We start from the raw sequence: 15174 nt of genomic DNA, 5'->3' as shown, positions 1-15174 counted from the left end.
GCTCCAGGAGGGAGCGGGTCTGTTGTTCCAGGCAGCATTCGCCCCCCACCACGGGGCCGAAGGGTTTGGGGATGCCCAGGTCCTTGGCCAGGACGATCATGGTGACCTGTGGGGTGACACGAGGGGAGCACAGCGGTGTCGGGACTGATGGAGCTGAAGGAAAGCTGCTGGCCACCCTCCTCCATCAGCCTCACCCCAAAATGGGGCATCAGTGCCACCTTTTCCAGCTGCTTTCACCCAGGCCTCCAAATCCAACGTAGTTTTCCTCTTTTTTGTAATTAAAATGCACCCCATGGCTTGCAATTTCACCTCTTTGAAAGCTTTTAGCCTCAAAACTATGTAGGTTAACCCCCCCTGCAAGCAGCACAGAGCCACAAAGTTATGGCAGACCTGGGCTTATCCGAGCCTGGATGGAGATATTTTCTTTTCCTGGGCAGCTGTAAATATTATGCATTTTTTGGACAACTTTGGACACTCATCCTGGCTGAATAATCTGTTTTTTGGAGAAGACTGAAGGAGCAGGGACCCCCCCCTCACCATGTTGGGGAAGTAGGGCACAGCTTTGCCCTGCTTGTCGAGCTTGAAGAGGGCTGGCAAGTCGACGATGTCTTTCTCCATCAACCCCAGCTCCTTCTTGAGGATGTCCCTATTCCAGTCGATGCAGCGCTGGAGGAGATGGAGAAGAGCAGGTTGAGGCGGGGGGACAGAAGTAGGCACCCTTAAGGGTTTGCACTGTCCTGGGGCAATTATTGCAAGAAGTGTCGATTATTACCAGAAATATCGGTTATTACCTGGACATACCGGTTCTGCTGCAGCAGGATGTCATTGGAAAGGACCTTGTTAATGGTGACCCGCTTTGTGTCTGTCCCTGAGTACCCTGCAAATGCAAACCCCTGTCAAAATCAAGCGGCACTAGTAGGATCCCAGCTTAAAACAGGGCACAGAGATGGATAAAGCCTCAAAATCCTGCTTTCCTGAGCTTAGGGTTAAGGCTGCTGGGAGTCACAGTTCCTAATTTATTGGGAAACTGGGTGGGAAGAAAACCTCTGCCCGGTGGAAAGAGCATTGGAAAGGTCCTGTCATCCACCCTGCTGCCCACAGGAATCCTTAGCTCCTAAGCTACCACCTCCACCCGTTGTTTTGGGACAGCTGGGTCCCGGGCAGGTGGCAGTGACCCAGAGGGACCCGCAGAGGTGCGGAGATCTTCCCCCAACCCCGTCACAGATGGATGATGTTCAAAACCAGTTAAAGGATGCCCAAACTGGCAGACAAAACATCATTGCTGCAGGGAGGGAAGGGGAAATGAGAAGAAATGGGTCTAATTCGCGGTGACATGAGAGCCCCCCAGTTGTCCCCGCTCCGTGCTGGAGCTCTGCTGGCATTTATAGAGATGCTCCATCCCACCAAGCAAGCATCCCCTCCGTGCAGAGGGCTTTATCCCTCTCGTCCCACTCTCTTTCCCAAAATAGAGCTTGAGGAGGCTGGGAATGGTGGGCAGGCATCCCGCTTGCCAGCTGTGAAGGACAATGGGGTGGAAAAATGTCCCCACGTCCTGTCCCCACGTCCCCCTGGTACCCGCACGTCGGTCAGGCGCTGCCACCCTCGGGCTGGCTGCTCTGCGGGGCGGCTCCGGCTGTCTCAGCCGACATCAAAGCTCAGCGGAAGCTGCCCACTGTCCCCTTGCCTTTGAACATGGTGGCTTCACCCTGGCCCTCCTTCTGCTTCTCCCGAAAAAGCTTGTAGCACGCCGCGGGGCTGGCCATCAGCATCCGAAATCGCTGGGGCAAGACAGGAGGGAGAACGGTCACCAAAAGTGTGTTATCCAAAAACTTGGGGGACCTCAGGGGCTTATTTTTGCATGGAAGCTGAGCTTGAACTCTTGAAATTAGACATTTTTTGCTGTTATTTAGTAGTTTTTTTATGGCGGTGCTGAGGGGATATCTCTGAATGAGGTGCGGTGATTTTTGCTGTTGACAAATACCCCCCAACCGCCCCTGAGGGGTTAAACTGCTGCTGGGGCAGAGGGGAAATCTGTAGCCTGGCTGCAGCTGGGTCCAATCCTGCCCACCCAGGTGGGGTATATAAACCCCTTGGTGGGGGGGTTGTGGAGTTTTGGGTGAGCTGAGATGGTGGGTGGGGAGTGTGGCTGCTGCCTAGGTGGGTGGTTTTTGTTGTTTTTGGTTTTTTTTGTTGTTGTTTCTGGTTTTTTTTTTTTTTTTGTTTTTTTTTTTTTTCTGGGCTGGTATTGCAATGTTGGGGGAAGGATAGAGCAAGTGAATAATCAGGCTCTGGTTAAATGTTCCTTTTCTGAACCATTCAGGTCCAGGCATGGTTTCCCCAGGGGAGAAAAGTCTTGTGTCAGAAGCAGTAAAAACTATGAGAGGAAAGAACTAGTTCCTGAAAACATCTGGGAGATGCTGGGCAGCTGTGAGCCCTGCCCAATCCATGTGAATACTGATGTTTTAATTTCTCAGATTACTCTTGCAGTCATCTTTTTTTTTTTTTTTTTTTCTATCTGCATTGATTATTGGTTAACAAAGTCCCTTTTTTTTGTGTTCAGAGCCCTCGTTTTGGGGACAAAGGTGAGAACCCAAGCAAATACTGGTTGGAACTTTCAAAAAAATGAGCTTTGTTTTTTTTTTCTAGAGGTGCCTTAATGGGATTAGCTGCTCAGGAGAGAAATCACAGGGTTTGGGGTACCTTTGTGTCGGAGGTAGGCACAAAAGTGACAAATTCATCGACATGTCCCACAGCCAGCCAGTCGGAGTAGAGCTCTATGGGAGCCTGCACTTGCTGGGCGTAGAGGAAATCCCGCACCACTCTGGTCATCCTCCTTCCTGCAGATCTGGGGGGGAAATACCCCCAAGAGAGGGAATAAAAGGAATAAATATTTATGTGTTGATATATCCATGCATACAGATTGCTGCTGAGGTGGAGGAAGGAAAGGAGGGTGCAAATAGGAAGATGGAAATTGGGTGCACCTACTCCTTAGGGTCCCAGGTTTGCAGCTGGACAGGGAATGGCTAATCAAGGCCATTCATGTGAGGATATTTAGGGGTGATCGTGGTTCCTTTGCTCCCAAAAAATGTGGGTTTGCCATTTCTTACGTGGGGAAGCTGCTGCCAATGAGGATCCTCCCCAGGGGATACTCCTTCCCTGCCACGGTCACGGGTGGGCTGACCTCCAGGTTGCCGAAGGAGTCGAGACTGGTGATGGCTTCGAAGAGGGGTTCTCTGATCACGTAGCCAAAGTCGGGGCCCTGGAGAAAGAGAAATCACTGGAGGCTTTGTCCTGAGTCCTTCCTGCCTTCATGTCTTTGCTTTTATCCCTCCTGCTGGGCTCAGACCTGCTCCAGTGGGTAAAAATACAGAGTGAAGCCTGTCCATGGATGGGGAGAAGCTAAAGGGAAGGTGAGAAGATGAAGGTCACTGGGTTATCTGAGCTCAGTAACGGCAAACGCCAGGGCAGAGCTGGGGAGAGATCTCCTATCCCGCAGTCAATGGTTAACTGTCTGCGTTAAGCTAATTAGGTACTGGGGTAGCCCTGAAGCTGAGTTTCTGTCTGGGTCTTGTTGAGCTAGATGAACTTCAGCCTCTGAGGGTAAATCCGCCTCAGGTATAAGAGCCACCTGAAGCGCTGTACTTCACTTAAATCCTGTTCAAACCCTGATTTTCAAGACTTAATACATCTGTGATTTAAGGCGTTGTGCATGCGTGGGTAATTAACCCTCGGTCGGGATGTGCCAGGGTCAGATGCCTGAGGGAGGGGTTGTAATGGTAAAAATGGGGCAAAAATGGCAGCAGTGGGACAAATATCCCGCCTTGAACCTGTTTTTGCTCTCTGGTTTAAGTCAAGATGGGTTTGAAGCTCACAGCAGGCCCAGGGACAAGCTCAGGTATCTGTTGGGTTTGCATTAAGCCCCATCACTGATTAGTGTTGGATTTCCTTCGGGATAAACCAAATGTACAGGTTGGAAAAATTAGATGTGAGACCTGAGGGTGCATGGCTTCCATCTAGAAGCTGCTTTTTTTTTTTTTTTTAATTAAGGGTGTTTGGAGAAACTGGGATAGAGGGAACACAGCAGGGCTGCCTTTCCCTGAGGCTCCCCAGGAATTTTTGGGGTGCATGTCTGGAGGATGGCCAGGTTTCAGAGCCTTTCCCTGGGTGCTGCAGGAGGGACTGGCCATGAAACACCTGCTCTTGGCTTATTTCAGTTTAATAAACCACGGAGCCGGTATGGTTTCAACTGTCAAGGCACTGGTTCACCCCAGGTTTGCGGGTCGCATCCAAGTCCTATCAGTTCCAGATTGATTTTTGAGGGGCTAATTCCCTCTCGGCTCCTTTTTCCGTGGTGTGAGGTCCCAGGGGCTTAGGGCTTGGCTTGGGCGAGAGGAGGACCCATGCATGTTGTTTTTGGCTAAATATTCGTAGCTGGAAAATGAGATTGGAAAGATAGGAGTAGGGGATTAGGGGAGGCTTCAAAGCAGAAATTGGAGTATAATGTGTTAGCATCTCTGAGGGCTGAAATTCCTCCTCTAAATATGAAGAGAAGCAATTCTCTTCGTGCCTTCTCTAAAGAGGGTGGATAGGAGTGGTCGCGTGGCTGATCTGCGAAGGAGCGGATCAGTGCGCTATTCCCACCTCGCCTGATGAATCCGGGACTGCATGTACTCATCTCAGGCATGAGAAAAGATGTATTTCAATGCTTTCAAAAGCTCTTCATCTTCCCTAAAGTGACGTGCAGCAAAAAAAAATTGAGCTGCCAATACGCTGCCCTCTTCTCCCGTTACTGGTGGAGACAAGAGCAAGGCTGAGGCTGCCCGGAGGGTCCTGCTGGATTTATGGGGTTTGCTGGTGGCTGCTGGGGGATGTCCCAAAATGCCTGGGCTCTCCCGAAATGGCCTGGCCAGGGTCACTGCTCTACCAGACAGCTTTCTTTGCCTACCCTGCCCATGGCTGGCTCTCTGCCTTGTCAGAGAAGCTCCACAGGGATGTTTTTTTTGGCAGCTGGCTGCGTCTTGCTCTCTTCTGAGTGAGTAAACTGACCCCTCTCACACTTCTCTTTCCTCTTCTGCTCAGGAGCTACTGCATATTCACCAGCGCAGAGGAGGAAAGGAAAAACCAGCCCATTGCTCAGATATTCAGGGTGAAGAAATCCACTCCTGCCCCAGAGCCTGGCAGGAGTCCTTTGTTCCCAGAAGTTCTCCTTGCCCCTCTCATCCCAGCACCTTCTGGATAAAGGGTTTTGCAGCTGGTTGGGATGTGGGTTAGCCTCTGATCCTTGCTGTGGGGTGAGGCTGTTGGTGCTCTCCCAGCTGGAAGCAGGAGGTGGTATCTCCATGCAGTTGCATGCAGAGGGAAGAAACAGTGTTAAACTAGATTTTTTTTTAGGCAATTCATTGCAGAACCTCCAAGGAGCCAAATACAAGTGGGGTTTTAGGAAAGGTTAAACGGGTTAAGTGTAAAAATCCTTCAAGCTGCTCCTTGAGCAACACAAGTGACTATCCTGCTCTTACCAGCAGCTCCTTGATGGGGAATTGCTCCAGCCCTCCATCTCGAGGGGAGTCCAGCACCACTGGGAAGCTTTTGTGGGGAGCGTGGGTGTAGCCAAACTCAATCTCATCCTAAAGAAGGGAGGAAAACCTGCATGGGATGCATCAGCAGGGAAGGAGAGCTTTGTTCCCTCTCTGGTGCCCACCTACCTGCATCCAGCGGTCCCCACGGTTGATGTAGCCGAAGCAAACCTTCAGCTCGCAGCCGGCCTTGTTGATGAGGTTTTTTATCTCCTTGATGAAGAGATAGTTGTCCTTCATGCTGGGAAAGTGGATTGCAGGAGGGAAGGGGATGAAGGGCTGCTGGAAGGTGGATATCCCCTGCAGGCAGCCCATCGCCTCCCCAGCCTGTCCTGGTGACCTCCAGGGAGACCGTGGCTGATGCCGATTTGTCTGGGAAGCCATCGTCCCTCAGCCTTTTACCTGCAGACGAAAACGTTCACCGGTGCCAGGGTGTTGGGGGTCATGATCCACGGCGCTACCCTGAACACTACTGTGTCAGTGAAGATTGGTGTGTGGGGGATGCCCTGGGGGAGGCAAGCAGAAGTCAGGGTCTTCCTACACCCTTTTTACCCCTATTCCCCCCCAAATCCCCTACCCTTGAGGTAATTTTTGGGGTAAATTAATGAGGACTGCTCTCCATGCAATCCCCATCCCTTTCTCCATGCCCCTCAGGCTGTTGCACCCCTTCTCTGGAGCCCCCAAACCTCAGCCAGGGTCTCCAGGAGGCTGACATGGATGGAGACCAGCCCAGAGAAGGTGTCGTCAGGAAAGCGGAGCCCTTCAACGAAGAAGTCGAGCTCAGCGGTCCCACCGGTGTACTGCACGGTGTGGTACAGCTTCCTCCGGCCCAGTACGTGGATGTAACGCTGCCCAAAGAAGGGGTCTGCAAGAGGAGAAAAGGGACAAGGTCAGAGATGGGAAGAAAAGAGCTGGCAGGGTTGTCAACAGCACCACAAATGAGGAGGAAGGGGCAGAGGAGGAGGTGAGGAAGGACTTACTCTGCACATAGAAGACCCCAACTTTGTCAGCATCAGAGACAGAAATATAGAGAACGATTTCATACCCCCGGGGCAGGCGCTGCGGCCCTTCGGTCCTCAAGACCATCTGAGACATGTCCAGCAAATCTGGGGTGCAAACAACAACAAAAAATTGGGTAATGGGTGAATGCACAGTGCAGCTCTGGCCGGCTTGTGTGCTCCCTCCTGGGGTTTGCACCTCCCATGCCAAAAAATCTGCTCTTCCCTTGCTACCAGCCTTTGCAAACTGGAAAAGCAACCTGCAATCCTGCTGGCAAAGCTTGTGCCTTGAAACAAATGCCCCCTCCCCCCCTTTTTTTCTTTTGCCCCCTGACAGCTCTGGCATAGCCCGTCCCTGGCCTCAAGAAGTTGATGGGCGCCAATTCCACATGGTTTTAGTTTTCCAGGAACAGATGGGTATTCCCAACTGCATGCCTGACCCCAACCTCCTTTCCCCCGGGTGAAACATCCCTGGGCCAAGCTCTGCTGTTGGTGGCACCTCTGCTATTTTTCTGTCCGTGCTTCGTGCCCCTGCTTGGCCAGAATTAGTTTGCATGGCATTAAAAAAAAAATAATTCTCATGTAGGAAGCTCACTCAGCAGCTTGGTGGAGAGCAGCTCATGGGCAGTCAGTTCCCAAGCAAAATTTCATCTCCAAAAAGGTTAAAGAGGGGGAACAACGGAGCATTTTTTGCTGTATATGATTTTTTGGAAGCTGTGTTACCTTCTTTGCTGAATACCCTTTCATCATTGCAATCTGATGCCGGAGTGAAGGGACTCTCCTTGTCGCAGTTGACGAGCAGGATAGCTCCGTGTCCCTCAGGACCCCAGGTCCAGCTTGCCTAAAATACCCGCTGGGGCTTAGCGAGCTCAGGCTCTTGCAAGCCTGTGGACTTTCCTCTCTGTGCAGGGGAAGAGGCTGAATTACCTTGTTGGGGTTGTTCTTTTCCACCACACCGTCCCGATCCGCATCAACGTCCAGAGAAATTCCTGGATGGACAGGCCCCACCGTCATCCCAGGGTACGGCAAGGTTGGGTTGGTGCAGAAGCCCCCCAGACCCAGCAAACCTGGGTCCAGCTCTGCCCCCACATCAAACCACCCCTCCACCGAAGGAATTGCTGAGTTGCAGAAGCCTTCGTACTCACCGATACCAGTGAGGAAGACCCCGGCTTGGCTGATGGGCTGCCCTCCCTCTGCGTAAAAGCTGACTGTTACCTGCAAACCCCCAAATCCCTGGTTGGGGAAGGATGTTCTCCCTCTGTGGGGGTCCCACACCCCAGCACCTCACTTCTTACCTTGTTATTGTTGACCTCGGTGCTGGCCCGGCTCATGCTGAACCTCAGGACTGTCCCCTCATCCAGTGGCCACCGTGTCCCACTGTTGGGGACTGACCCAACCTCTGCTTGGCCCTGGCACACCACCTCCACGCTCACCCCTTCCGTGTGCTTCACACCGAAGGAGACCGCCCCAGCTGGAGCCGCCCTGCCAAAACCACTTTCTTTTTAGAGGTTTGCGCCAAAAACACCTGGTTGTCACTGCAATTAATTTCACTGCCCAAAACAGAGCCAGGACTGGGCACACTGGTGTCTCCATGCTCACCGCCGGCACCTTTCTGCCCTTTCCTTCCTGCCTGGGAACACTTGAAGAGTCTTTTGTTTTGTTTTGTTTTGTTTTAGAATATGCTATTTTAGAAAAATTAATCTATTTTGTAGCCATCGGTGCAGATTATGATCTGTAATAATTGCACCCAAAGCACTCAGTGCTGCTGGAACTGAACTTGGGTTTGTACTTCAATGGAGAAATCCATTTTTATTTTCCAACCGAGGCAAACCCGGTGTTTAACAGCTCATCATAACGGCGTGGCAACCCAGCTGAGAGACTTTACCATGGGAAACTAATTTTCAGGGTGATTTTATCCAGCCCCAAAGCATCAGATGTTGCACCACTCCTAGTCCGATCTGTCCTCGCTTTTCTCCAACTGCTCCGCGCATCCCCTTCCCCTCTCCTGCCTCCTTGTCCCTAATTTCCCTGGCTTTCCAAGGTTATTATTTTTGGGCTCCCTTTGAGCATTGCATGCTCTGGACACCTTAGAGCTCGCACCGTATCACCGTTACAACATCATTTATTAGGTTTCTGGATGCCGGTGACCCTGCCAAACCCATACTGGGGTGGAGAAGGGGAGAGGAAATCTGAGCATTAGTTTGCTGCTGCCTGGGTGTTTCTTAAATTGTTAAATTACATTTAATTATGCACAGAAAAACTGGTTTGGTTTCCTTGTTTCTGGGTTTTGGGATTCCCACTGGGAGAAGATTTGACCCGGAGAGATGCCAGATGAGATGTAACTGGTTGAATGTAGAGGGTGAGATTTGCAAAAGCAGCAAAGAATTAACCATGAAATGAGCTTTTAAATTTTTTTCCTTTGGGGGAATAATTATCTGGAAGCACAGCATTCGGTTTGTTTTCGGGGAGCGGGGTTGGTGTTGTGGGGACTTGTATGTTTTCCCAGGACACTGCTTGGTCACTAAATCCTGGTTTTTTCCCCTCTTGCAGCAGCATCCCATTTATCCCTGTGGTTCCTGCTCATCCCTCCACTCTCTGGCAGCTTCCTGAGACAATGCTGGATCTGTTGACCGCAAATGGATCAAACCCATCGCCGTTGCAGACCCAGGGTAAATACCACATCATGCAAATGCAGATACTCAAAGCTTTCCTGCGACTTGGGCAGATTTTCAAAGCCCAGGGGGCATTTTGCCCACAAATTGTGTTAAATCACAGTGCTGGGGCTGTGGGTTTTGGGGGAGCAGAAGGAAAAACGAGGAGGGGGGATTTGCAGAAGGATAAATGGAGGATAAAGGTGAGGAGAGAGGTGGAGGTGCAGGAACGGAGGAAAGGAAGAATTGGGGCGTCCCACTCACCCATAGACGTCGGCGGAGATGCAGGTGCCCAGCACACACAGGGCCTCGATTCGGTTCCCGTGCTGCAGCCGCAGCGTGCGGTCCCCCGGCATCTCCCCACGCAGCAGCCCAGACGCACCGATGATGGGCACACACACCCTTCCCCACCTGCTCTGGGTGGCACTGAGCCCCCTGGCAGCACCCAGCCCCTTCTCCTTCCTCCCCGGCACGCCTCCCTCCTCCTCCTCGACTGGCCCTGGAGCAAATCTATCCCCTTTTGGAGCTTGCAGAGTTTGGGATGACAACTTTGCAGCCCCCACCTCAGTCTGAAGGGAGGAGGCAGTTGGATTGGACCCTCCAAAGCCCCGTGAAACTGATCTCCAGGGGAGGGCAGGGATGGAGAAGGAGGGCAGCTGGCCCGGAGCCCGGCAGGCTCCCAGCCCTATGCAAGGAGCTCCCCCAGCTGTCCCCAGCTTCCCGTCCCTCCTGCACTTCTGCATCTCCCTGACCCCAAACAGGGACAAACACCTCAACAGGGAGGTGAATTTGCAGCACTCTGGGTTCTGAATGGTGTTTCCATCCATGCAGTATCAGCTTTTTTTTTTTTTCTCTCTCTAGGGAAAAGCTCTGGCTGCTCTTGGGAGAAAGAAATACAATTTGCCTTAGGCTAGAGCAGGACACACATTTTTTTTCTTTTTTTTTTCCCCCTGCTTATTTTCAAAGGGAAGCTGGGGAGCCAGTTGCTGATGAGGGGAAATCGGAGGTGGTTTTGCACGGCAAACCTGCCGCTTGCCACCCTGCGCTGCACCGGAGTGCGTCGGGAGCAATTGCTGCCTACGGATGTTTGCATTATTTATTAACATCAAGCTAAATATTCATGTTAAAAACCAAACTTCTGCCCCAGATTTTGGAAGCCACAAGCAATTAGTGAGGAGCAGAAAAATTCAGGTTGATGTTTCCTATTTATATGTCTTTTGGGCTTGTATTTTTTAGCTCTCTTCCCTCTGTGGCTAGGGCGTAGGAAACAAGCTCAAATTTTTATTTGAATATGTTTTATTTTGCTGTGACCTGAGCAAATGTGACTGAGGGCTTTGTGTTTCCTGGGGGAAAAAAAAAAGAGGTTTTGCTGCTTTTCTGCACGTGTGAAAATGAGATTTGTGGCAATGGGGAGATTTTATTAAAGGCCATAAATGTTCTCACATAAGAATATAAGAAAATATAAACTGCTTTGCTCTGAGGCTGTGCCTTTTGTAGAGAATCGTGGTCAGGGTGGCACCGCTGCTGTGCAAAACGTAACAGGGACTTGGGTTAAATGAGCTCTGGTTTGGACACTGTGAGCTGGGAGCTGGACAGTTGGCAGGTGGAAAATGCTCCTTCTTCCGAAAAACGTCATGAGTTATCTATTCATCCCCTATTTAAATCATCATTAGTAAGAAATACTGGTGAAAGAGGAACCGGAAAGAGAAATAATTGAAAAAGAGGAAAAAAATAAAGAAACCAAAACTGTTTGCACAAGCCGCCTCTGTTCTCCAGCACTGTATGAACCTTATTTCCCCTCTTCTTACCCTAAAGCAGAGCCCGCAGCTGGCATCACACGGGCTGCAGTGGCCTCACCTCCCTGTGCTCTCCTGGGGCGTGTGGGTTCAAGAAACAGAGGTGTAAACCCATCAGTTTGGAAGAAAATGAGCAAAAAGCAGCTTCTTTTTTACCATTTTCACTTCCCAGTTCCTGCACCCAAGGATTTAGTATTTCATTTGTCAGCAAGGAAAACACATGCTACTTAAATCGTCCTTTTCTTTCAAAAAAATCCCCCAACCCCAAACCCTTCCCATCTTACAGAAAGACCCCAAGGTCACTGCATCACTTGTGATTTTAAAAATCAGCAGGAGCATTTCTAGCTGGTCGAGGCTTTGTTTTATACATCTATATAAAAATACATTTATATCGCCTGTGAACCAGCTGCTATGGGTAAAAGCCCCCCGCACTTGCTGGGCAGAAGGAAACCTGTGGACCCTTAGGAGCAAGTGGTACCCACTAGCAAAACTGGGGTTGAAGCCTTGATGTTTCTGGAAATTTTGGGGTGGTCCTCGGTTTTTTTTAGGTGGCCCTGGCTGCCCAAGGGGCTGGAAGAGCCTATTTCCCCGCCACTGCACAGGTCCCTGTCTTGGGATTGGGGATTGGCGTGGAAGGAGGATGGGGTCTTTGCAAGTTTCCTGGGGTTTTTGGGAAACAAGTTTGGTCTTTGCAAGCTTTTGGGGTGTCTTTACAAGCCTTCTTGGGTTTCTCAAAACTTCTCAGAGTCTTTACAAGCCTTCTGGGGGCTTTGCAAGCTTCCTGGAGACTTTGCAAATCCTTGGGAGTTCCTTGCAAGCCATGCAAAGTCTTTGGAAGCTTCCTGGGTTCTTTGCAAGCCTTAGGGATCTTTCAAAGCTTCTCGGGGCCTTTGCAAGCCTCTGGAGGTCTTCATGGAGCCGTTGCACCTATGCTGGCAGTGAGGAAAATATTAAATCCTTCTTGCAGAGGCTTTGGCAAAGCACCCACCCATTGCAATGTCTCATTTTGGGACGAAGGAGAAGGGCATCATCTGTGTCTATGCATCCAGTGCTGGGGACAAGTGTGAAGACCTGCCTGCAGTGCTGGGGACAAGTGTGAGGACCTGCCTGTCCCCAGCACAGGAAAAACCTGGGTGTACCCCCTGGACAAGTTGCTCAATAAACCTCTGTTTTTGCTGCAAGAATGGGATTTTTCGGGAGGCAAAAGTGCTCAGCTCTGTGCTATCGGCTGGGAGATCGGACACGGTAAACCATCACAGGATACGGAGATATATATATATATATATATATACACACATGCAGATGTCTGGAGGCTCGTGGTTTTGTGGCTATAGTCAACCTGGTCAGAGGAGTTCTGTTTTTTTTTCTTTCTTTTTAATTAGATCTACCAGATTAGAAGCTGCTCTGTATAAACTTCCCCGCCGCCGGTGGATCTCTGCCTGCCCTCATTTCGAGGACTTGGGAACAGATCCCAGCGCTGGAGCTTGCAAACAATCCCGGCAAGCTGATTCCTGAGGGTTTTCACGTGTGCATCACCCAGCATCTCCTCAAGGAGGACTGAGCTGGTGAGTGCAAGGAGGTTTTAAGCTCAGTGAGGGTTTTTGGGGTGGTTTTGTGGCTCTCTTCCTGCAGGCACGTGCTTTATTGCAAAGAGTAGGAGGGAAATGTCCCCCACAATGTCCTTTAAAGCTGACCTTTCACGTTTAGGAGGTGCAAACAGGTGCCAATCCCAATCGAACCACAAGGCGCTGCCCGTTCCTGCCCGCGCTGCCTTTATTTTGGAAGAGGCAGGCAGTTCCGAGGAGGTGAAACCAACCCACCATCGAGGATGAAGGAGCTCGGACGATGTTGAGCCCACCCGCGGCTTTATTGCTCTTCCTGGGGGAGGCATCCAGCACGCCCCAGCGAAGGGAGATATTTATAGGGCAGCAAATTTAATGTAAAGCTGAGGGAGAGCGTGGGCAGAGCGAGCATGGAGTACATGGCTCCAGCCTCGGAGGAAAAAGCAGTTTTATGGGGTGTTTTGCTCGTGGATTGACAGGTATGAAGTCTCCCAGCAGGCAGATGCCTTGGAAGAAAGATGCCTTGATTTTTGGGGAGAAGAAAGGATGGAGGGGGATTTTTGGTGTTTTCTCAACCAGGAGAAAGTGGTTGCAAAGCCAACTCTGACAAGTCTTGGCCACAGATGGGATGACAAGTCTTGGCCAAAATGGGAACCAAACTCTCTTGGGTTTTACTGGCTTTAAACACCTTTTTTACTGGTCCAAAATGGCCTCCTGCCCTTCTTCCTTGGCTTCCAAGCAGGATGGGGAAGGCAGGTCCTCAGGAGGGGACTTGGTGGCTGCCTGGGATGCTCCTGCTGTGCTGTTACAGCTACGCACTGAAAGAAGATAAATCCTCATGGAAACCAGAGCGGGACTTGATAACTGGTTTGATGCCTTGCCCTATTGCAAGTAATTAGGCTGACATGGCTCTTAAGAGTTCCTGCCTGCAATTACGCATGCAGACTAATAAATAAGGTGTAATTATCGGCTTAGGGAGATTATAAAACTTTCCTTGACAGAGTGACGGTGCAGGATGGGTCAGAAACGCCCCGAGCGAGTCTGGGCTATTAAGTGGGGATCCTGGGGGAGCACTAGGGGGTCAGGTCTTGTACCATCATGGCTGAAACAGGCTGAAACTGGGAAAAAAGATGAAACAAACCCCAAAAAACAAGGCTTACAGAGCTCACTCAATCTGATGGAGAGGCAGGATCCCATCTGTCATGTACCAGGGATCTTCAGAGCAACGTCTCAGGACAAGGTATTATTAGGAAGAAACACTCAGCTCTGAACGGGCCAGATGACTTAAAATTGTCATTCTCCCTGTGCACGGGCATGTTGGTGCTAATAGAAGGTGGAGGAGGAAGAAGAGATGAGTGTTCTTACCACCCAACAAAGACGAGGTGTTTTGGGCTTAAGCGAGCATCTGCAGTGACTGTGGTGGCTCCAAACTTGCCAAAAAAACACCCCCTGAACCCAAAATGAAGGCGAGATTTTGGCACTGTGTCTCCATCCTTTCTGTCTGAGTGTGATCCTGAGCGGGTTTGGAGAAGCACATGCTCTCGAACGCTCTGCTGAAGCCCTCGTGCTCTCTGGAAACCCAAAACCACCATCCTCCACCTCCCTCCAGATTACAGAGCGTACCAGCCTGACCCTGTGGGGTTTAAGGTGTGTTCCCTGTCTGGCACAGGGCTCAAACCAGCCAAGCAGGATACGATACTAAAATCACATCAGGCAGCAAGCTCAGCACCATGCCCAGTCCAAACCAGCGTGACCAGCAGCCACGAGTGGGAAATCCAACTTGCAGCTCTCTTCAGTAGAGATGCTGCTGTAGCCAGACTCTTTCTTGGAGGATGCAGCGAGGTTCTCGCCCACCGTGCTGGCTCTGCTTTGCCTCTTTGCTTGAAGGGTTTTAGGGGTGCATGAAGGCTTGTGGTCCCCCAGGAGGGCTCAAGAACCAAAAAAATTCCCAAGTCTCTGAACATCAGGAGTTTGTCTCATGTTGGGTTTTGGGAAAACAGGGTTTTATCTAAAATCTCAAGCAAGACGAGGTCCTGGAGAACCTGGAAATGCTGCTGGATTTCCACACTTGAGCATCCTGGCAGGCTTCCACGATCTTATTAAAGCTGTGTTCGTGTATGAAACACGGTGCTGGTTTGTTTTTTTGGTTGGTTTTTTTTTTTTTTTTTCTTCTGCAATTAAAGTCAGAAGGAGCTCTTTAATGTAGACTGGCTGGGAGATGTTTAAAGCAGCTGGTTTGATCTGGCAGGGGAAGGTGCGCGCAGCTCGCTGCTCCTCTGGCTGAGGACGTGAGGCTCGCTGTGGTGGTGGGGACTGGTCCTTCTAGCTCCACTGAGCCTGCTTGGACCTTTTCAGCTTGCAAATGGTCCTGCTGTTTGCAAAACCAGGTTCCTCCTGGCTCCAGCTCTCTCCTGCCCGTTGCATTGCTAATGCCCTGTGGGAATGGGATGGCGTCGCCTCGTGTTTCCCGTGCTACGAGGATGAACCTTGTGGCAACGGGGCTTTCAGTGGGCTCTCTGCCTTTTCTCTGCCCACTCTGCCTTTTTTCTCCATTTTAGCTGCTGCCTTCATCCCTGAGTGCTGCAGAGACCTCC

General features: G+C 50.8%; 1 protein-coding gene across 1 annotated transcript in view; it reads right to left on the bottom strand.

Moving 5' to 3' along the window:
- PADI2 (peptidyl arginine deiminase, type II) overlaps nucleotides 1–9578 on the bottom strand; it is a 9702-nt gene extending 124 nt beyond the window's left edge. Inside the window, 17 exon segments of the mRNA XM_010084143.1 lie at nucleotide 1; nucleotides 4–106; nucleotides 538–666; nucleotides 792–877; nucleotides 1685–1778; nucleotides 2701–2845; nucleotides 3108–3259; nucleotides 5517–5624; nucleotides 5703–5814; nucleotides 5976–6079; nucleotides 6260–6438; nucleotides 6554–6679; nucleotides 7295–7412; nucleotides 7499–7560; nucleotides 7717–7786; nucleotides 7867–8053; nucleotides 9487–9578. The exon segment at nucleotide 1 is cut by the window's left edge and continues 124 nt beyond it. Of these exon segments, the coding sequence (XP_010082445.1) occupies nucleotide 1; nucleotides 4–106; nucleotides 538–666; nucleotides 792–877; nucleotides 1685–1778; nucleotides 2701–2845; nucleotides 3108–3259; nucleotides 5517–5624; nucleotides 5703–5814; nucleotides 5976–6079; nucleotides 6260–6438; nucleotides 6554–6679; nucleotides 7295–7412; nucleotides 7499–7560; nucleotides 7717–7786; nucleotides 7867–8053; nucleotides 9487–9578 (1868 nt within the window).
- Nucleotides 9579–15174: the final 5596 nt, after the last annotated feature.

The sequence above is a fragment of the Pterocles gutturalis genome, unplaced genomic scaffold (genome assembly GCF_000699245.1).
Source record: "Pterocles gutturalis isolate BGI_N339 unplaced genomic scaffold, ASM69924v1 scaffold27855, whole genome shotgun sequence".
Lineage (NCBI taxonomy): Eukaryota > Metazoa > Chordata > Aves > Pterocliformes > Pteroclidae > Pterocles > Pterocles gutturalis.
This window is presented reverse-complemented; position numbering and strand designations above follow the sequence as displayed.